Consider the following 23531-nt stretch of genomic DNA (forward strand, 5'->3'; position numbering starts at 1 on the left):
TACAAAGCAAAACTTCGCTTAAGACATGTTGACTTAGTCCAAGCGAAAATGATAGCTTTTTGTACAAGATTTTTAGTTCATAATTTTACAATAATCTATCCAACTGTATATATGTAAGCAAAATTTTTTTCGGAACTATCAAAAAACCAGTAGAGCTGCAAAGTGATTTGCATTTTACATTTAATATGAGATGTCTAACGAATTGGATTAATCAGCAATCTGAAGGCTGCCTAAACAAAAACAAACTTACTAATATTCGTAAATCCGTTTTTGGTTTTACAGGCCGAAATGGGGGCAAATCAAACAAAGAATCCACGGGAATTTCTACTCCAGCTCCAGGCACTGCATCCGGTAGTAATAGTGGCAACACGACTCCGGCTCACAAGTCCAGTGCCCTGGACGGATCTGACAAGGATGGTGGCGGAATCAGTGCCAGTGCTGTGGTCGCTGCAGTGACGAGTATTCACGACCCCAATCATTGGAGCAAGAAGGAAAAGTACGACGCCGATGCGTATTTGGAGGGCGCCTACAAAAAGCATTTGGGCAGACACGCCAATAAGTGAGTCGTGTGGAATCGAACTTGTTATAAGCTAATCCCAAGATTAGAGGCGGACTTGTACTAACACAACTTTTTGGTCCATTTTTTCTTCCATTTCTTTACACTTTCTTTATTTTATTTAAATGTTCACAGGGTTTTGTTGCGCGTAAGGATGCTCTACTATATACAACACGAGGTTATTGGCGACTTTGTTCAGCAGATCAAGGACAATACGCCCATCAGGTAGGCGTGGCACTTTAAGTCACCTGCTTAACTCTTGGCATTCATTAATCATTTTGTTTGTTGTTGTTGTTGTTGATTGATTGATTGATTGACTGACTGACTGATTGCCGAAGAGTGTTGATTACTTTTTATTTAATTATACATTTTGTTATATTAATATCCTTAAATTACTAATGCCAATTTGTAAGCTGTTTTCAAAGAATTAGTAGTTTTTTCTTTATGAACTTTGTGTTAGTTGATTATCTTAATAATCAGCTATTTTATCAAGGTTCAGGTGGAATGCAAACCTGTCTTATCCGCTCACTATATTTATAACTTAAACTATCTTTGTACGTTCGATCGCTTGTCCATAAAAATGCTACCATTTGTACATTTTTCATTCATCATTACTTTCATACTCTATATTTTGCCAACTAATCCTCGGCACATTGACTCTCCTCTATCGCTGTGTTTTGTGTTTTATATCGATTCGTTTAACCAACCTATAAAATATTTAATTGATTTCAATACGAATATCTATACGTATATTATCACCACCAAAAACTGCAGCAGTACAAAAGCCAAGCAGCAGCTGGCGACCAATCTAAATCTGGAAAGGTAATATCCCAAATATTCCCCTACCACCGATAAATCGATTGTCATCGCTCGACCCCCTCGCTCGCACGCACGCTATATATCGCATTTAAAGTGAAGCAGGCGAATAGGGAAATCCACGCTACTCTTAATTTCTATATCGTTACCACGTGCAGTCGTCGTCCTCATTATACGAAAAAAAACAAACGATATTATACATGCAGTTCAATAATTTAATTTATAATTTTTGAATTCCAAAATAAAAAGAGAAAACAGAAAACAGAAAACGGTGAAAATGGTCATTTGAGTTATGCTTTTAATGAATTTCTGCATTTTGTAGTGATAAATCTGTAGTGCAAATTGGCAATTAACAATGTTATGGTTTCCTTATGATTACCTCTTATAATTTCTTAATTTTCCTTGGTTTATTTTAATTCATTCATACTAAACCGATTTAAATTGTTGAATCAACCAAATTGAACTTTTACTAAACCAACGCATTTCTTTTTTCGCGCATCTCTCAAATCCCCCAATCCACCAAACACATTTGAATGTAATCGAATGTATCCATCGACCGAAACGAAACAAAATGATCATATGTAGCGAGCTCCCCATTCGCCCGCCGCCAACGCCCGATCAAGTGCCATCTTCATGGTGGAATCCCATTTGTTGTGATAAGAGTCTTTTGGTTGGAACCTACAAGCATGGCTGTGAAATGTATCGTCAAATGCGCGCCGATCCCAATCTGTGCTTTGTCACCCATGTGGGCGCCGGTGCCGGTGACGATTTGGCCGTCACGAATTTGCCGATGTAAGTCTTTTCAAAACGAATAAAATTAATACGGCGTGTTTCGAGGAATCAAAAAATTAGAATGTCTTAAGTATTTGAAATACACCATTCATGACTAAATCAAAATGTAAAAAAAATGTTATTGAAAAAAACTTAGTTGTGATGACATTATCATACTGTTCTTAAACAATTTTCGATTTTCATTATACCCTTGCAGAGGGTATTATAATTTCAGTCAGAAGTTTGCAACGCAGTGAAGGAGACGTTTCCGACCCTATAAAGTATATATATTCTTGATCAGCATCACTAGTAGAGTCGATCTAGCCATGTCCGTCTGTCCGTCCGTTTATATGCAAACTAGTCTCTCAGTTTTAAAGCTATCTGCATGAAACTTTCCCAAAAGTTGTCTTTCTATTGCAGGTAGTATATAAGTCGGAACGAGCCGGATCGGACGACTATAGCATATAGCTCCCATAGGAACAATCGGAAAAATAAATGAAAAAAAATTATAACTTTGCTGTTTTTTAATTTTTTGTTTAGTTCTTCGACATATAGTAATGGTAAAATATTTCCGATTTACGGTTTAAATTTCATCAAAATCGGACGACAATAGTTCTTCGACATATAGCAATGTTTAATTATTTCAGAATTATGGTATAAATTTTATCAAAATCGGACGTCTATAGCATATAGCTCCCATAGAAATAATAAAAATATATAAAAATAACTATCTAATAATTGAGCTGCAAATCATCATAGTTTCAATGTTTTTTTTTCGCACATACTCAAGTAAATCATAATTTAAATGTTTTTAAAAGTATTTAATTAATGCAATAGCTGCAAGGGTATATGAACTTCGGCTTGCCGAAGTTTGCTTTCCTTGTTTTTATAGATTTTAATATAAAAGTAAAACTTAAAACAAAAACCACCTAGAAAATGACTAAAGTATTTAGAAATTTGGTCCTGAAACACACCGGAAAGAAAAATACAAATCAATGTAGCTTGCATCCATACATGTATGCCATTAAGTAATCCCACATATGCCGCACACAAGTACTAATATAAGGAAAATACACTCAAAATTAAATTTGACAATTTGGAAACGCAAGGAAAGCAACAGAAATTAGTCGAAACCATTTCCATTCCCACGCACACACGCATTCATCGCGAATCATGCCATTAAAAATGTTTAGGGGCAAACCCTCACTAGGTTTTAAGTGATACTAAAAGAGTATGCTACCAAAAATTTGTACTCTGAAAAGCAGATTAATACTTTTCAAATACTAAAAACAGTTTATAGAAAAAATGAATGAGCTTTATTGTAAGACATCATCACCAAATGTTTTAAATTCGCTCTAAATAATTTCTTGTTACTGTATTAACGCACACATTGAAAACATTGATCCATTGCTATTGCGTTAAATGTGTGTGTGCGTGTGTGCTGTGTATTTTCTCTCTCAGTGTTTAAAGAACGTTTAAACTGCGTTTGGCATGACCTCCACCCGATATACAACCTGCGATTCACAGCGAGCCATCACTAATTTTCAAACCATTTTTGTGGCACCACAGAAACGAAGACGACGCAAATTCAAAGCACGATGATGGCGACGAAGTGGACGACGACGGCACCACTACGACCAAAGACTCGGACTCCACCAAGCTCACCAGCGGCGAAAACAAGGATTCGCTCCTCGACCAGGAGCGCCCCAGTTCGTCGGGTAAGAGCAGCAGCAAAAGTGGCAGCGGCGGCAACGACAAAACGGAATGCGAAAAAGATGCCACCAATGCAACCGCTTCCGAATCCTCATACAAATCCAAAGCCAATGCTGATGCCTTACCGGGCACTGGCAGCGATGTCGATGTGGCGGTCGCCCAGCAGGATGCATCATCAGTGACTCCAGAATCGGCAGATACATCAGGTCCTGAAATAAGTAAAAAGCACGACGCGCCAGTCTCAACCTCGGCTTCCCGCGAGCTGGCCGACTCCGGTTTGCCGGAGGCGGAGGGAGAAGCTCAGGAGACCGTGGTCAAGACTGGCGATGCCGGCGAATCGGACAACGAATCGGAGAAAAAAGATATCGAAAAGGAATCCAAGGAGTCAACTGCTGCTGCTCCTGCTGGGGAAACCAAAAAAGATGCCGCTGCTATTGCCCGAGCTGAAGGCGCTAATGCGGACTCATGCACTAACAATGCTACCACAAACATCACCACCACTACTACTACCATTACCAATACCACCACTACCACCACCACCAATAATCCATCATCCAAAGCGGCTAACTCTAACATCACCACCGACCATGCTAACTCCAACTCACATTTAGGCTTGGACGAGGAGGAGAGCGTCGCCGGCAGCTATCCGCCCACCGTGGCAGCCGTTGAGGATGCCACCACCATGTGGCCGTCGATGCAGGACCTCAACACGCGCCTCCGGCGTGTGATTACTGCCTACCAGAGGAATTACAAGAAGGAAGAACTGAAGTTACAGCAGAAGGCCAAGGTGAGTCCACTGACGGATTTCCACTTTTGAATCCTGTGTGTCCCAACATCTGTTGCCCTTTACCTTTATTTCATAGTCATTTTTATCAGTATAAAAAATATCAATCCATATCTGTTAAATGATTGTATTTAAACATAATAAAATTTAAAGCTCTTCGAGCAAAATATAAATCGATATATCCATAGAAATCCCTCTGACTTTAGTTGGAAGAGAATTTAAAAAAATATTAAAATGTTAAATAATAACCTTTCTCCACTCATGATTTTTTTGTTTATGACGGTGTATATATATGTTTCTGATGGTTATTAATTTAAATACAGTTATACTTAAAGTTCAAATGCCCTAAATAGCAGATTTTATGAATAACTTCAAAATTTCTTAAGCCCCATTTACCTTCTGAATTTTTTTTTTGCCTAACCCAGATGGAAGATTAATTTTTTTTTTTATTTTCCTGTTTTATGTTTCATGATTATGTTGTAGTGTCCAGTGTTAAAAGTACGTAGTTTTGTTGCTTAGCTGTTGGCCGTAGTTAGTTGCGAACCGTGCACCGTAGTTAGCGTACAGAACGGACCGTCGACAGAGACTGGGACAGAATGACGGGCCCAACCTTCAACCGAATTCGATCACCATCCAAAGCATCCAAAGTTTTAAGGTAAAAAATACCATTACCCAAGCAGCCAACAACTGATCAACAAAACTATGTAAATCCGCTGACAAAGGATCATACGTCACTCCCCTTACCATCAAAACCATTTCAATTATCTCATCTCCAGCCGTGTCCCCGACTCCATGACATGTTATCTGATCTTGTTGCTGATTTTGCAATGTTACCAATTCCTCCAACTCTTTCTCTGTGATTGTCCTATTTGTCCTACAGCTCCAGGCATTAGTTTCATCGACGCCCCCGCTGTCGGTCCCCACCACGCCTACTCTTCAGTCCATGCAAATGCAGCTGCAGAGCAGCTCCAGTGGCAGTGGCTCCGGATTGGGATCCTCTGGCCAGCACGATGGCAGTGGCCGGAGTCTCCAGGCGTTGATGCAATCGCAGGGAGCCAGCACTTCCGCAGCAGCAGCGGCGGCCGCCGCAGCAGCAACCGGAGGATCTGGTGGTGGATCCGGGCAGGTGGGTTCGGGCGGAGCGGGAGTCATGCCAGCTATGCCCACCGCAGCCGACATCAGTCTGATGCTCAGCATCCTCAATACCACCGACGTCAACCAGCTGGCCAACTTGGACATCAATAAACTGGCCATGTACCTGGTCAGCATGAACAATGTACGCTAGTGATGAGTACCTCCTCTTTATATATGCCCTCTATATATTATAACGACTTACACTACCAGGCTGAGCAATCAACCCCTTGCCCATTGCCTTTTTAATCAACCCCCACTCCCACCCCCGTGAATTGAAATCAATCCTCAACAACCACTCGGTGATAAGGCCGAACAATACAGCCTACAGAATATAGAAATACCACCCTTTGAGGCCCTAATAGGACGTGAACAGTCCAATAAACTCCACCAAAGAGGGAAATAAACCCAAAAACACTGACATGTAAAAACCACTACACAAAACAGACCACTAACAACACTTGCATATCACATACTAACCTGCATGAGTTGAAAAAACATTGAAAGAATTTAGCATTTTGCCTAACCGATTACTAATATTTAAAGATATCCGAATACGTTCATAAGTTAATATATAAGTTTGTAGTGAAGTAGCTTACACTACCTTACAAACTCAAATCGTTTATTTGCGCCAGATATGATCGTTTGGTTTTCCGGTACAGTTGGACGCCGTGAATAATTTTTGTATCGTACCATTAAGGAACGAAGAAACTAAAAGAACGTAGTTATACAAAAAATTCGAATTGTCCTTTTCTAAAACGTGAAGTCAAGCAGCACCGGAAAACCAAACCTTTCATTTCTGGAGTATATTTTCGATTTAATTTTGTAAACTGTTGAAATCATGGCAAACGCAGTTTTACTAAAATATTTCGATACTGCCCCTACCTTTACATTTATCGACAAATTTGTTTAGCCAGGGGGTAGTATTTATAGCCAAAAAAAGCTCAGGAAATCCAACTAAATAAAAAGCGAAGTCAAACAACGCGAGGTGTGAGGCTTGGTGCTTTGCACTATGGGGCCAACGAGCACATTTTTTGGCCAAAACCCATTTTTAAAAAGTTGTTAAATATATTTTTAATCAGAATAACATTAATCTTAAATGTTACAAACATAAAAATTTAACAGAGTGCACTGCTGTGAAGCTATCCTCTGTTAAAGTCAGCTTTTGCTGCAACGTAAATCGAGCGGTGTCAAAATGTATATTTTTCCCCAAAAGTTTAAAAAGTGTCTTATAATATGTGTTTGTGAGCTTGAACTGTAGATATCGACGATGGTGTCCATGTAATCGTGTGTAAGTTGTAACCTCAAAAAAACTAATAACAAGAAATGAGGTCGATATTAGGCTGAAAAATGAGTATTTTAAACAATAGGTGTCAACATTAATTAAAACGATATTCCAAATTTCCATATTATCGATTTTGTGCACCTTTTTAAACACTGTTCCTGCATTTGTTTAAAAAAAAACCAAGGCAAAGAAACTAACTGTGATATCTTAAAAAAATAAATTATCTTCACAATAAAAAAAAAATTTAACATTAAATAAAAAAAAAAAACTTAAAAAAAGGCGGAACCATTCCCATTTTTTTATAAATATCTTCCTTTTTGTATCATAAACTTAATTCAAGAAACAGAACGAAAATGTGGCGTCTTTCTTAAGTTATTAATTATCGCCACAAAAGGTGGTCGTTGTGCCCATGGTGCTTTGGTGAAAAGTCTGTGTGTGCGTGTGTCTTACCGAATGGCAAACAAAAGTGAGCGACGAGAAAACGAAAACATGGCAGCGATAGAGCAGAGAAACGACAGCAAATACACTTATGCTTAATTTATGCAAAATAAAAGAAATACATACACTCAAATTTGAACCCGAAATGCGGTGCACACGATGCTCAGATTCAGACTGTTCTCCTGGTCCTCTCATCGGATCTACTGTCCTGTTTTCTCATCTTATTTTATCTCGCGAATGCGAATGAGCGGCAAAAACGGAGGAAATGTCAAACCACTTTGCAGACTCGGCGGCAGAAACAAAAACAGCAATACAGCAAACTCCACCTCTTTGCGCCGCCTTTTTCGCCCAGCTCATCTGCCTAGTACAAAACCGTTGCTTTCGTTTCGTTTCCTTGCCTCTGCTTCGCTTTTTGCTGCCCCTTGGTGGCAGCAACAAACAACAACAGCAGATACGCGGGCGACACAGTGGAACGCGCAACGGGTTGGCCAGAAAGGCTTGGGTCAAATTATAAGCCAAAGCGCAAAACCGGAGTCAATTGTACAACCTGACGCATTGATTCGCCGCATTCCCACTGTAGTGGCAGACGTAAGAGATGCCAGAAATACAAGCCAAATCCGCCATACAAATATAATTTAAGTGTTTTGTGACTTAACACAATCGTATTTTATATTATTTTTATTCGTTAGCTTTTGAGAAACTCTTGAAATTGAGTGTTTATGCTTTTCCTTGAACACAATTTCTTTTTAAAGTTCTTAAAACTCTCAACCAACAAGCAACAAAATAAACTTTGTTAAAAAAAAAAGTTTAGTTAAAAAGCATCGAGAAATACTTATGACCTCTGGTTGGGCGCCACTTTTTAAAAGATAGTTTTTTCGAATATGAGGTGTTTTAGAATACCAAAAACGAGAAATTCAGAACTAGTGGAATTGTAAAAATTGTCAGATTTTGTATACACCTTCTGGCCAAGTGGTCAGCACCGAATGGGTAACGCCGCCTTTATCAAAAGCCAGAGAGGCAGCGGCAAAGGCAGCGTGCCATCAATCAAACCCACTACAACAACAACAACAGGATCAAGACGGAGTTAGGAAGAACAAGCGGGGGCGGAGAGGAATGCGGCAGCAGTAAGAAGAGCAAAGCCAAGTGGTTGTTGCTGCCGTTGCCGCCTGTGTTGTTGTTGTATTGACGAAGTGAACTTCTTCTTTGGTGACGATGATGGTTGCTGCTGCTGCTGCGGCGACGTAAGCAGTGGCGTTGGTGGACGACGACTTGGTTTTGTTGCTGTTGTTGTTGGGCATTCGATATCATCGGGTGGTTTTGGTTTTGGCTTTGCTGCCTAGCTACGTTGGCTGTACTTGCGCTGCCACATCTGTATGTATTAGTTTTCCATGCGAGTTTGCCTCACTCTCTGTCTTTGTCTCCGTCCCGCTTCCTCACCGCCAATGTGTGTTTGTAATTTTACATTTTCTGGATTTATCCAATGTTTAATTTTTTCTTTTCGTGTGCGCCCACCCAAATGTCTGAGGGGAGGGGGATGGCACTCTCTCTTTAGGCGGCTGCTGTTACTGCTGCTGCTTCTGCTCTCACGAACTGAATTATCGAGCGCAATATGTGACTTGAAGGCGAAAAAAAATGGGGATAATGGTGACCTGTTCCTGTTTCGGTTTCCTGTCCCTTTCTTTCGCATAACGCGAGTTTTCGATAAAGCCGCCTAATTGTGCTCATTTAGGCTCCCCCCATCTCCCCTATTGTTTTTTCTCGTTTTGTAGCTGCTGCTGCAGCTTAAAAGCATTTTTCGCTATGTTTTGTTGATTCCTTTTTGCATTTGCAACGTGTATTTAGAACACCGAGCATAGGGAAGTTGTTGTTGGCTTTTCTCTCGTCCGAATGACTGCTCTGGTGTAGGTTTTGCCATTTTTTTTGCGGCCATCTTCGGACCCACCTTCGACTTGCTTGGATGCTTTTGCTGACCGCTGTCGTTGCTCTTTTTTAGACTGGATGTTGTTGCCATTCGATTTATTATTTTATTAGCATTTGGCTGCCGCTTTTAAAGCGCACAATGGGACAAATCAAAATAATTTTGGAAAGTATCTTTTAATTTATAAATTTAATGTATTGTAACTCGTTAAGCCTTGTTAAAGTTTTAGAAATTTATATTTGTTTTAACTAATAAATAGCAATTGCCTGCATTATGTCATTGTCATTTGAGTACATGCAACTGTGCGCCTCACGTGTTGCTGTCGCGTCTTATTGTTGCTCTTTCTCTTACTCCGTTGAGTGCACTTGTGAGATGCAGCTGCTGCGTCGGTGCATTATTCACTTCACACCTGTCAGTCGTAAAAAATTGAGAAAAGTCACTCTTTTTTTTTCAAAATTCTAAATGGCCAGTCCATCGATATACGTATCCGCGTTCTTCGAGTTTAAATCTCAATGAGAGCCGCCTCTCTGCCTACCTGTTATGTTGCCTCGACTTCTTTTCTCTGCCTGATATAGTTAAGTCAAATTTAGGATTGAGAAGAGCTAACTGTGGCCACCTCTTTCGTTCTCCACTCGACGATCTTGCAAGGGAGTGCTAGTGTGAGTGAGTGCATTTGCCGAAGATGTGTCTCCATTGCATATCGATTGTACGATTATATCCGCTCTGTTCACATGCATGTACATATTTCGGTGTGTGCGGTATCCGAACACACACTCGTTCACTCACTCATGTGGTATCTGCATCTGTATCTTACGGATTGATTAATAATCTCGTTTCGTTTTTGCTCTGGCTACGTGCTTATCACACTTTGGCCTTGCTTCCATCATTCGCCCTGGCTGCCTCTGGCTCTCTTTCCATGTCTCGGTGCTAGTGTGTGTCGTATGTAGATGGCACAAAGGTTGAATTAATTAAACAATTGCCGAATGTCAATAATAAAAATCAGTTTGGGACTGATCAATAAAAAGTTGAACTTTTAGAAATCATTAACTTTAAAACATCTTTAACCATTATTCCCCTTTTAGAGAAAGTAGTTTTTTTTTTATTCAATTTGACTTACGAGTACATTAACTTCGTCTCGTCTTAAATACAGTATATGCATAAAACAAGTAACTGAAAGTCTCTACAATTCGAACTAGTGTTGTTATTATATAAGCAAATGAAACGATATAGTTTTTCGAATAGAAAAAGTAGAACATTTATTTTAGAAGCCAGTAGCTGACGATATTTTTAAATTTGGTTTACAGAGTAACGTGTTTCTTATAGTCGGGCACGTGACTATAGCATTCCATCATTTCATTTTGGTTTTATCTGAATATGTATCTTATTTTATTGAGCATATTTAAATATACAGAAAAACCCGTACATTTTTTTTGAAAGATTTAAGGGTTTAAAATGAAAACTAAGACAAAGATGTTTTATGTTAGGGATATTATTAAATGAAAACGTGCATATATAATGAATTGGGTGTTTTCACCAATTAAATCAATGTGTTTAAAAGGTGTGGGAGCTACATAAAAAACTTTAACAGAGTCTCGACTGTAGTTTCTCAAAGATAGCTTTTTTACTTTTGTTGTATTTTGTACCTGCTTTTGGTATTAATCCATTTTCATGGCTTTACCTCTCCATCTTCTCGTTGTGCTGCCGTTGTTCCTGCTGTTATTATTTTATTTTATCCCTTTTTTCCTTGTGTCCTCCGTCCGTCGTTTCCCCACTTCTTGTCCTTATCCACCGTGCCCGTTTGACTGCCGCGCGCTCTTTCGCTCTTTTATTCCTTTCTCTATGTGTCGTCAACAGTTTTTGTGGTACATTTGTTTCATTGCCTTGGCTTTTTTGCCAAAACCCGATTCTTGGGTTTGGGTGCGTGTGCGAGTACGAGTGTGTGGCAGGCTGCTGCTTCTTTGCTTACATTACCCAGTTGACACAATGTGCCTTCTGCGGCCGCTCTTCTTCTTGTACTCGTCCATCCAGTTCACACTTACACATTCACATTTATGCCGCTCTTTTAAGTTGGACTCTCTCGCGAAGCCGATGTCGGCGCGGCGCTCTCTTCCTGGCGTTCTCCCCCGTTGCAAGTGACGCTCATTCACCTCAGAGTCTCAATTTTTAGCCCATCTCATTCATATTCACATTCACCCAAAACGGCGTTTGGCTTAATCTCACGATTGTTTGGTTTCTAGTCCCCATTCTTCCGCGCTCCCTCTCTTCTGAGTCTCTCTTGATGGCTGATTCGCATTCGATATTATATGTGAGTGTGTCTTGTATTTCAGTCGCAATGCGCTCCGCTCATTATTTGTTTGAGCGCCGCGGTGTAAAGTTGTAAAAAGTCCAAGTGCTCGTGGAAACTCGAACCGAGACGGGGAACAACGAAACGCGATAAATCGCGAGAATGCGAGTGCGCCGGAGGGAGAGGGAGTAATAATCAAACGAAATGAAATAATGTAATTGCCGAGGCAACAACAACAACAGCAACTACGTGCAAATAGTTGTCATTGGGCCGCAATAAATGTTAATTAGTGCTTAATTGAAATCAATAATCATGACGAAACCGTAAGGCTTCGATTCCGCTCAACATATTTTTGATTATCAGTGAGACTGTGATATTATTGTGTGTCCGAAAATGGAGGTTATTAAACCCATGGACTTCAGCAGCTTTTCCGCGTTCTGCGAGCATCTCAACAAATCTTCACAAATTGCAACAACAACTGCAACTGCAACAATACCAACAACAGTAAACAATGGAAATGGCATTTATTTGGAGGTAACTTGCGAACTATTGCGAGGCGATGACAATTTATTTACGGGCGTATAATACATCTCTTAATTAAAATGAGAATGCAAAAGTGCAGAGAGAATATGCAAAGAATGTGTGCAGGCAGCAAATCAAGAAAAAAGTAAACGAGACTCAAGAACGCGAGAGTGCGAGAGGGAGAGAAAAAGGGGGACCAGTGGGGCCTGGCTCCCTCTCGCTCTCAATTCGCTGTGCAGCGAGCGAAAATACAAAACAATAAATTTATGCCTATAGATTTCACATGAACGAAGAACGAAAACGTCGCCGTCGTCGTTGCCACTTTACACATTCATGGAGAAAGGGTGGGTAAGAAGATAGGAGTGGGTGGGGTGGTAGCAGAGTAGCATGTGTAACTGTCAAGCCAAAGGCAACTGAGGAACAATAAGAAGAGGATTCCGCAGACACCTGCGGTCAAAATAATAGCAGGGCTCTCTTTATAATCGGAATGTGACTCGGAAAAGATTAGAACTAACCTCTTGTTGTTTAAGCCGCGTGTGAGACAAATACCGACAAAGCAGTTATTTAAGCGTAGTCAAAAAATTATATAGCAGGGAATGAAGAATATAATGTCAATAATAAGATAGACTTAGATTGCCTTTAATTGTTACTCTAAATGTTTTCAATAATATTCATTGAGCCGTAAAACTACAAAAAAATTCCAACAAATGAAAATGTATCTTGAAGAATATAATTTAGCCTAATATTTTTACCATCACTGTGTGCAGTAGTGCACTTGTTGTTTTTTTGTTTGTTGTCTGTTCGAAGCGGCGCTTATTAAAATTTTTTTGGCGGCTGCTTACTGCCCCCCTTACTTCCAATCACCCTACCGCTTTTTACCTTCTGACTTCAAGTCCAAGACACAGTCACAGTGGCAACCATCGCTATACAGTCACAGCAATGGATATGGGTTCCACTAATAATCATAATCAATCGCTCGCTCTAGCTACCTCGCACTTGTATCCTGTAAACGTGCCGGCAATGATGTAGAGAGAGAGAGAGAGAGAGAGACGGAGAAGGCCAGTCTGACTGCCTGCAACGGGTATGAGCGAGAGGCGCATAGTGTATAAAGGAAGAAGAGGGTTCGATACGCTTTATCTTCTTTTGTCGTTTGTTTTTGTTTGTCCCCCTTTTTGGATTTCGTTATTCCATCGTCCGTCGGCGGCTTTTGGGGGCTTGATGTTATGGGGTGGCAAGAGTAGTAAAAAAAGCCGTTAGCTATAGAAACAAAATCGGGAAAGAAGAAGAAGATGGCAACGGCGACGCGACAAGGCAAACAGGGTTGCCAACCTACGCGCCACTTGGCATCATTTTTTCTTTTGGGCCCGGCCTTTTGGCTTGGAGCCCTAAGCACACAGGCGCTTGAGAATATCTCGCACATCCCACATTCCCTATGCAATTCCTGGAAGGAGTGCATTTAGTTTACGTTTTGGTTCTGTATTTATTTGTCAACTTGGCAACACTTGTCATTGTTCCCCAGTTACAAGTACTTGTAGTACTTGGTTTGTTGGTTGTGTCTTCTTCAAATTTGGGTTAAAGGTATTTTTTTCTTTTCACCCCAATTTGTAATTGGAATATAAGCCTATAAGTTGTAGTAAAAAAAAGGAAACCGTTGCTGTTTAATTGATATAATTTTTATAACCATTATGAAAAAATACATACAGTTTAGTGTACTTGCGCTGCTTTTGGCCATGTTTCGTTGCTTCTGTCTTTACGCCAGTGTGTGCCTCCCATTATTATTATCATAACTAACTAGGAACACATCCAAACAAACGTTCGAAACAGGGCAAAAAGGAGTGTGGGTGTGTGGTATCCTTTTGGCTGCTAGACTCAGAGGACTCATTTGTTTGTTTGTCTCCGTCTCTGTTGCGGCCTCTTTCGCCTGCTCCTTTCCATTGCTTAGCATAGCGTACTTGTCCCCGTGCTCATTGCGCTTTGCTTTGCCTCTATTTCCACCTCGTTCTCTGCCGCCGGCGCCCTTTGGCCTCTGTCCTGCGACCGGAGCGTTATTAGGGGTGTGAAATGGATTTTTTACTTTTATTATTATGATTTTATTGTATTTCCAGTTTCGTTTGCCTCGTTTGCTCGCTCTCTTTACACCTTTGTCTCGCTCTCGTTTTCATTTTGCGCTTGCCATTCGCGTTTTGTGTTTCCGTTAGCTTCTCTGTTGTTTTTGCCTTTCGCAAAAATTTGTGTGTAATTCGAAAGCCAGTAGTCTGGCATATAGAGTTGACGGTGATGGTGATGAGGAAGGGTGAGGGTGGCCCTATTGCCACCACCCCACAACAACACCATCCCACCCTCTTGGAAAACAGAGAAGGGTGGAGCGATGGCAAAGGGTCGTTCATGGCGGACGCTTTTTAATTCTTTTCCAACAAAATTGTGTAAATATTCGTAATGAATTTGCACTTGCAAAATGCACACACATCAAGCATTGGGTGTTTTCCTTATGTGTGGGTATTGTGGAAATGGTTATTATACATATATACTCACGGGGTGGCTCAAGTCCAAGATAATTGCGTGGATATTAGGAATAGAAACATGCTGAACGTCTTTGCTACAATTTTTATAAATGTTATTGAAAAATAGTCAAGTCAAAAAAATAAGAAACAAGAAACAGACACTTTTTCTTATCATTATTAACTAAATTAAATAATGGCTTCCTGAAAATTGTTTTGAAGATTTCACTTGTTTATTTTGCTGAAGTAGTACATTTGAATAATTCATAATATATCATATCATTATACTACTAGAAAATGAATTATTCTATCAAAATGTAGGCTGTAATTTAAATATTTTATATACTTTACAATACTGTAGTTATTGATAGTTCTTTTTTTTAATACCTTAAACTGGGAAACTTACATTATAAACGTAATTGCGGCGTAGTTTGTATTATCTTATCTCTGGTTTTAAGTAAAAATTAATAGAACACTGATGCCAACGGATCTGGCTTCAGCCTAATCTATTGGGTCATGGCATACTTTATAAGTTTTTATCTTATTCCTAGTATGTGTTTGGGAATTGGAAGAAAACGGTAATTAGGTAGTCGTTTTTTTTACCTAATATTAGCAAAAATGCTATTAACCAGAACGACAAAAACTTTGTTAAATTAAAATTAAAATATTTAAATTTATTATTAAAAAAACCGAACCAATAAAAAAATCAATCCATATTAGTTAACGTTAAAAATAACAAAAAAGAATAATGATGGCCAGTTGATCCCTTACACAAATTTAAAGTTAAAAGTTTGTCTGAATAATGTAACGCCTAAAACTTTTAATAAAATATATTGGTTTTTGAACTAAACCCTTATATTTAACGGAGAGAGTACATTTTTTGTGTCTTGTATTAATTTTTTGCCACTCTTACAGAAAATGGAGCGGCAGGGAAAAATGGAACTGGCGGCCAAGGAACGCGAGTCTCAGCGCCTGCAGCTCATCCCGAAGAAGTGGAACCGTCGCGAGGAATACGAATTTCTGCGAGTTCTTACAGGATATGGTGTGGACCTACACCTTTCCACACCAATGGGATCCAGCAATGGAAGTTCCCTTACGCCTGACTGGACAAAGTTTAAGCAAATGGCTCATTTGGAGAGGAAGAGCGATGAAACACTGACGGATTATTATAAGGTTTTTGTGGCCATGTGCAAACGACAGGCAGGTTTGAAACTCTCGGAATCGGAGCGGGGTCTAGAAAATATCATTGAAGAAATCGAGAAGGAGCACGCTAAGCTCATACTGGATCGCCTGGAAGTTCTCGCCAAGCTCCGAGAAGTCGCTCGTAATCCTTTGCTCGAAGAACGCCTGAAACTCTGCACTATGAACGCGGATACACCCGATTGGTGGGAGCCTGGTCGTCACGACAAGGAATTGATTACTGCCGTCCTTAAGCACGGACTCTATCGCTCGGAAACCTTCATCTTTAATGATCCTAACTTTAGTTTTGGAGAGTCTGAAAAACGTTTCATTCGAGAGTTGGAAGCTCAAATTCAGCGCACCATCAAGCTGGAGGCATTCAATGCCGAAAAGGCAGAGAAACTAGCGGAAGCTGAAAAAGCAGCAGCAGCTGAAAAGGCTGCAGCAGAAAAAGCAGCTTCTGTCAAAAATGAGGTCATAGATTTGGATGATGAACTCATGACCGATGAGAGCGTCATTAAGAAGGAAACGTCGGCTAGCCCTGTAAAAGATGAAATAAAAGCATTGGAAAGCTCAGAAAAGAAGGACACTAATGTCAGTACCGAAGCAAAGAAATCTGAGATCGAAGACTCTACAAAGATTGAAGCAGAGGTCAAGGACGAAGGGGAGTTAAATGAGAATGTCTCAGAGAAAAATACGGAAGGCGAACCTGAAAATTTGGATAAGGATAAATCCATCGCTGAAAGTTTGATTCCAGAAACCGAAGAGAAAAATTCAAACGAAGACAAAATGGAAGTTGAAGAGTTAGCCATAGCTGAAAATGGTGAGGAGAAGGAAAGCTCCACAGAGAAATGCACTGAGAAAAAGGAGAATACTTCTTCAGAGGAAGCTCAGAGAAAAGCTGCTGATGAAGAGGCCTCAAAAATAGATTCGGATAAAATTGCCTCCAAGGAAGAAGACAAATCCACTGAAGATTCAGAATCTTCTGAAAAGGAATCTGAATACAAGGCTGCTGCAAAGACTGATGATGAGAAAGCAGAAGAGCCAAAAGAAGTGTCTTCTAAGAAGCAATCGGAAGATGTGGAAAAAGATATAAAATCTTCTACTGATGCTGAGGCCTTTGAGGAATCTCCAATAGAAGCTGAACCTGAAGAAGCTGCCCCCAAGAAACCTGCTGGAGATGAAGAGATACTTGACCTAGTGACTGGACCTACAGATCCCGATGATGACGAGGTGATGAAGGAGAAAGAAAAAGCCGTAGAAGAAGAGTGCAAGAAGCAGGCGGCCGAACTCAAAGCGCGCTTCCCCGATCTAGAAGTAATCCAACCCGCCACGGTCAAACAGCAAAAGCTGGAGAAGCCCAAGCTTGAGATGTGCATGATCCGGTGGTTCAAGGATTTCGCTTTGGAGCGCCGCATCGCACACATCGTGTCCTGCGTTGAGTCTGGAAAGTGGCCAGTGGATAGCAAGTACAGTGCCTTTGCCAGCTGCAAGGGATCCACCGATCTGAGCATTGCCCTTCACGAATCCATTCCTCACCTGAGCAGTTTGGAACGTCGCTCCACAACACCTGATGTGATTACCATTACTACGGACCAGGGTGTGACGAAGCACCTGCAGGCCTCGCAGATGCAGCAGGTGGCCAGTTCGACTTCCGGTACGTCCGCTTCCTCGGGAATGCCCCATGTCACCCAATCGAAGCCCTCGTCGGCCACTAGTTTACCCGGCTTGGATGCCAATAGCATTAATGCTGCAGTGGCAGCAGCCGTTGCTGCTGCGGCAGCGGGAGGAAACGCCACCTCCCTATCATCCCTGCTCCCTGGAATGTCGCTGAGTGCTGCGACTGGCGCTTCAGGCGCAGGAGTGGGCGGGATGAGCGTCCCAAGTGCTGGATCAGGAGTGGGCAAAAAGCGCAAGCGACACATCGCCATTGACGTAGAGACGGAACGGGCTAAATTGCACGCTCTGCTGAACAGTTCGACAAGTAAGTGTTTCAAGGACCATAAACAAACCCATGTTTCTTTCCGTGTTTGATAAAGCTTTTGAACTAATAAAACCTATTTTATTGTAGTGGCACCAAAAGACTGGGAAAGTGAGATTGCCAATATGGAAGCCTTGACTGGCTCCTCTGGCCGTGGACGAGGAGGCAATTCTTCCTCGGCTTTAAGTGGTATGCAGCCGCCCCCAGCTCACCAACATGCTTCGCTCTCGCGACAGTCCTCCGGGCAGTTCAGCAAGCCAGCTGTCCCCGCCCTAAAGACACCTCCACCTTCGATGGGCGCACCTATGGATCTGTCCTCAAGGTGAGTTCACCAAAAATAGAACCCAAGATAAATGTTGTACTTATATCTTTAAAATTTTCTCGTAGCAGCCTGCCCAAGATGAACATGACGGAGATGCTGAAGTCGGCTTCTAGTGCGGGAGCCATCGACTTGAGCGAAGTGCAGGACTTCTCCATGCCTTCCAAGAAGTCCAGCGTGCATGCTGCTCTTAGTTCCGCATTCCCTTCAATGGGCAGCAAGAGCAAATTAGATGACACGCTCAACAAACTGATGAAGAAGAACAACTGCGTAAGTTTTATACCCTAACAGCTCATTTAAGTAGGATGTCATTTGAGCGAATGTGTAATTTAATTCATTAAATCAAACATTTTATTTAAACCTAATTTTTAACAGACCATAGAAGAGCCCGTGATTGGCAAGGAGAAAAAGCGTAAGAAGTTGGATGAGATTGTGCTCGGCCTATCGGCGGCTAAAGAGCAAAAAACCTTCCCTGACCCATCGCTGCCATCTTCGAAAAAGCCGCAAATCCCGCCAAGCGTCTCTGTTACTCCGGCAAATCTGCAATCCTCGGCCAACCAGCAGTCCAACCAGAAACCCTTTACCATCACTGTTACCACAGTGCCCGGAAGTGAGTTTGAGTCTCTGCGCTTTTACTTTTTCACCGCCCGAGGACTGGCACAAATCCAAAGGAGTTTCCGACTAATCAAATGTATCTATCTTTTGTAGAGTCCAAGGGCGGATCGTCCAGCGCTGGATCAGGCGCCGGAGGAAGCTCATCGGCCAGCGGCGGAGGAGCCGGTGGCAGCGGGTTGAGCGCCCTCCAGAACATGGCAATGGGGGGTCTGTCCTCCAAGGACAGTCTGAACGCTCTTCTGGCCCAGACCATGGCCACCGATCCGCAGACGTTCCTCAAGCAGCAGCAGAAGATGATGCAGTTTCTGCCGCCTGCCCAGCGAAAGGCGTACGAGAACATGCTGGCCGAGATGGAGCAGGCCATGAAGATCAGCTCCAAGTTTTCGACCAACTCCCCGCACGACGTCAAGGTCAACAAGTGGCTTTCGGATATGACAAGTCCACTGGGCGACCAGCTCAGCATTGACTACGTGGGCGGTGGCGGAGCAGGTGGTTCTGGAAGTGGCAACAGTCGACGCTCCAACCGCCAGCAAGGCAGTTCTTCCCAACAATCTCCGAGTGCTGCCCAGCTCCAGAAGCAGCAGCAACAACAACAACAACAGCAGCAGCAACAGCAGCAACATTCAATGTCAGGGCCTCAGAATTTGACAGGAGAGGAACCTGTACCCGTGATCAATAAGCAGACTGGCAAGCGTTTGGGAGGTAACAAGGCGCCGCAGCTCAAGCGGCTCATGCAATGGTAAGTGTATAAAAATAATATATTATACAAATCTAATGAATCTGAAATAACTGCAATCATAACTCCCTTAGGCTCACGGAAAACCCCAATTACGAGGTGGATCCGAAGTGGTTGGAACAAATGCAAAATCCAATGTCAGCACCGTCGCCCAAACCCACAACTATGGACAGCAGCTATGGCTCCTCGACAGCAAAGTCCCATGGCGGACGCCCGTCGTCCAATTCGAGCAACGCTTCATCCTCTTCCCATACCCAACAACAGCAACAATCATCTGCAGCTCAATCGTCAGCGGGAGGTAACTCTAGCAGCTCCAAGAAGTCATCCCGCCAGCAAACGGCAGCATCAGCTGCTCTGGACCAGGCTGCTTTACAATTTGGCTCTCTAGCCGGTCTAAATCCCAGCCTGCTGGCCAATCTTCCTGGACTGGGAGCCTTTGATCCCAAGAATCCTCTTGCTGCCTTTGATCCCAAGAACCCGCTGCTTTCCATGTCATTCGGAGGAATGCCCGGAATGGGTAACATTCCTGGACTAGGTAACCTCAACAACATGAACCTGTTTGCAAGTCTGGCAGGAATGGGAGGACTGGGAAATCTGGCGGGAATGGACACCCAGTCGTTGGCTGCGCTTATGGCTGCTGCCGGACCAACTCTAGGCGGATTGACGGGTGCTTCCGGAGGAGCGGGCTCCGGCAAGAGCCAGGTGCAGTCGCAGTCGGGTGGTAGCTCATCTGCGGCTTCCTCGTCCTCTTCGGCCAGCAAGAAAAAGCAGCAGCAGCAACAGCAACAAGCTCAACAGCAGGCGCAAAATGAAGCTGCTCAATTGGCGGCTGCTATCAGCGCCAGCACTGGAGGATCCTCTGGTGGAGCTGGTGGCAAGAATGCAGCAGCCTCTGCATCCCAACTGGCGGCCGGCTTCCCCTTCTTGTTTCCGAATCCTTCGTTGCTGTATCCGCCCATGGGATTGGGTGGGCTTAATCCATATTCTTTGGGATCCAGTGGCCTGGGTTCCGCATACGATCAGCTGGCCCAGCAGTATAATCTGCTTAACGGAGCCACTTCATCCGCCTCAAACACGAACTCCACGCAATCGAAATCCCATCAGTCGCAATCAAAGGCCAGTCAGTCTAGGAACGCCACAGCGGCTGCCAACTCAGCAGCCAGTCTAATGAATGCCATGGCCAGCATGGGCGGTGGAGCTAGTACGGTAACCACCCCCTCAGCCTCAGCATCAGGATCCGGACGTGGCAGGCAGTCGAGCAGCAGAAACCAATCCCAAACCACACCCACAGCGGCAGACATGGCTCAACTGAGTAGCTTACTCATGCCAGGGGCGGATCCGCATCTCCTTGAATCGCTGAGTCGCATGAGTAATATGGATTTGGCGCAGGCCACTCGGTTGATGAGCTCACTGGGAATGCCGCCACTGCCAGGAACACCCAGCTCTTCCGGTGGAGGAAACTCATCCTCGAGCAAGAGGAGCAGCCAAGCCGCTAGTGAAGCAAACGCCCAGGCAAAGGAGCAGCAAAAGTGGTTTGAGAGCTTTACCCGCGGAGCCCTGCCCGCGGATTTATCAGCCCTTCAGGCCTTCTCGCAGTCCAAAATGCCTTCGTCGTCCAGCTCCAATACAGGAACATCAACTTCCTCCAGCAAAAGCTCGAAGTCTGCTGCAGCGGCGGGGGCATCACAACTGCCACAGATACCTGGAATGTCCAGTGATTTCTCACAGGCCTTCTTAGCCGAAATGGCTGCTCAGGCGATGGCGGCTGCTGGCGGATCCCTGCCTCTTAGTGGTCCCGGTTCCTTGGCCAGCTTGGCTGGCTTAACTGGTGGCTCTGCGGGAGGAGGAAGTTCCTCAGTGTCGGGAAGTGGCAGCCACTCGTCTTCAAAACGACAGCGTGAGCAGGACGCTTTTAAACAACAAATGGATTACTACACCAAGACCTTGGGCTTGGGATCAGGAATCTCGCTGATACCCACCTCCTCGGCTGGAGGATCATCCGCATCCTCCAGTTCGGCGAACGCAGCAGCCGCTGCCTATGCGGCAGCTTTGGATGCAGAGCAACAACATCAGCAACAGCAGAAGGCGCTCTCCAAACGCTCACGCGGTGGTGATATACATCCTACAAAGGAGGACCTGGCCGCTGCTGCCCTTGCTGTCGGACTACCCCTGAACCTGGGAGCCAGCATGAGCAGCATTGAGAAGAGTCTAAGAGGCGGAAGTAGCTCCAGCAGTAACTCCACGCCAGCGCCCATGTCTGCTGAACAAGACAAGGTTACATTGACGCCCCTGAACGCCTCTGGAGGTGGTTCAGGAAGCTCCTCTTCCAGTTCTGCAGCTGCTGCGGGGCTGGCGGCCAATCTGCCAAGTCAAACAACAATAACCATAGCTCCCCCCATCAGCAGTGGAGCCAGCACTAGTAGCGAACGTTCGGAGCGCTCCGAGTCACGCATCTCGCTAACCATTACCAACGCAGCGGATGCAGCGAAACTGCCGCCGCCCTACGAAGAAGCCGACGAGCTGATCATACAACCCATACTCAAAAAGACGACATCTGCCAATCCGGGCAGTAGTCATGGCGGAAGTGTGGAGGATCTGGACACAGCTGGAAACACTTCAGTGGCTAATCTGAGTGGCTCATCGTCCAGTTCTGCGGCCGCGGCGGCTGCTGCAGCGGCAGCCGAAGAGAATCGTCGCTCTTCCAACCGCCTGAAGCGCCCGAGGTCTGGAAACGAACAGGGATCCAGTTCCGTAGAGGGACAACCGCCTGAGAAGCGACGGGAGCTGCGATCCACTCGACACACACGCTCCTCGGCGGATGCCAGCACTCTAAATCTCTCCGCAGGAAGCGAGTCAGGAGCGGAGGAGCGGAACGAATGAGTATTGCGCAGATCTGAGCGCCAGCGCTAGCAGGATAACACGGCTCCTCCGGAGAGCAGGGGAAAATCACGCGGAAGAGGAGTCATCAGCACCCCTAGACAACTACTACAACAACAACAACAACAACCGAAGCAGAGAATTAAGAACGGAAAGATTATGAGAAATCAGCTGCAGATGCAGATGCAAACAAGATCGAGGCGAAAATTGAATGCTAGGCTAACTGTTACCACTAGATCCCTTAAGCTTAAAGTTGTGTAAAGTATAAGATGCATATACTATATATATATACACTAATATATCGAGGTTAGGAGCCAATATAGAAAGAGCGGATGCGGATGCGGATTGCGGTTTGTTGCAACGCCCTGCAGTTGGACACTGCTGCAACACCGTCTGAACTGTAGGGCCCAACGCAATTCCCATTCCCAACTATTGATTTACTCTAGATTCATCTGCTGCTGAAATGGAGCTTGATAAATCGATCGCTACCCTCCCTCTGGCTGCTTAAATATTCACACAGTTACGAACATAATTAAAAAGCGCTTATAATGTAATTGTAACGAGTGCTGCTGCATGAAGAGTATCCGTATAAATTATTGCAACCACACACATAATTGATAAGCAACATCAAAAATGTTTAGATAATAGACTATATCCATTCACACCTAAAAACTAACAAGAAGAGACACAGAAACTTGGGTTTCCTGCGCTGTCCTCACACATGCAGTCTCCATATATGATACCTGTACATAATTTATAGTCTTTAAATGGCTCTCGCATTGCTTAACCGTTTTTAATATAGTAAGGCACCATTTAGTCTCATACTGAATCATTTTCCATACGACCACCCACTATGTTGTATTGTATTGTATTGTATCCCGTACTCTCTACTCTCTCCCTGTGTGTCTCACGAAAACTACGTGTAATTTTGATCATTTTAATTTTGTAATTAGTGAAAGTGACAGGAATGGAATGCAAATGGCAAGAAGCGATCCATCAAGAGTAGATTTTAATTTCTTGTAATTCGTATATTTTAAAAAAGCACTAATGTGTCCCCTAAAGAACAAAAAAACCACAAGCAGACCAGGCGCGTAACTAAAAAATGGAC

General features: G+C 43.3%; 1 protein-coding gene across 14 annotated transcripts in view; it reads left to right on the forward strand.

Annotated features, from left to right (window-relative positions):
- LOC128253569 (serine-rich adhesin for platelets) overlaps positions 1–22720 on the forward strand; it is a 44529-nt gene extending 21809 nt beyond the window's left edge. For 3 of the 14 annotated variants that reach the window (XM_052982038.1, XM_052982042.1, XM_052982039.1), the window contains exons 7-17: positions 283–559; positions 692–781; positions 1958–2164; positions 3713–4643; positions 5521–5916; positions 15632–17879; positions 17967–18198; positions 18264–18465; positions 18571–18805; positions 18904–19549; positions 19621–22720. In XM_052982038.1, the coding sequence (XP_052837998.1) occupies positions 283–559; positions 692–781; positions 1958–2164; positions 3713–4643; positions 5521–5916; positions 15632–17879; positions 17967–18198; positions 18264–18465; positions 18571–18805; positions 18904–19549; positions 19621–22426 (8270 nt within the window). In that variant the 3' untranslated portion in view covers positions 22427–22720. Of the gene's footprint in view, positions 1–282; positions 560–691; positions 782–1957; positions 2165–3712; positions 4644–5520; positions 5917–11757; positions 12231–15631; positions 17880–17966; positions 18199–18263; positions 18466–18570; positions 18806–18903; positions 19550–19620 lie in introns of those variants that run through there. The other 11 variants (XM_052982047.1, XM_052982048.1, XM_052982040.1 and 8 more) reach the window with 9 other exon arrangements.
- The last annotated feature ends 811 nt before the right edge of the window (positions 22721–23531 follow it).

This window comes from Drosophila gunungcola (assembly GCF_025200985.1).
Source record: "Drosophila gunungcola strain Sukarami chromosome 2L unlocalized genomic scaffold, Dgunungcola_SK_2 000052F, whole genome shotgun sequence".
Lineage (NCBI taxonomy): Eukaryota > Metazoa > Arthropoda > Insecta > Diptera > Drosophilidae > Drosophila > Drosophila gunungcola.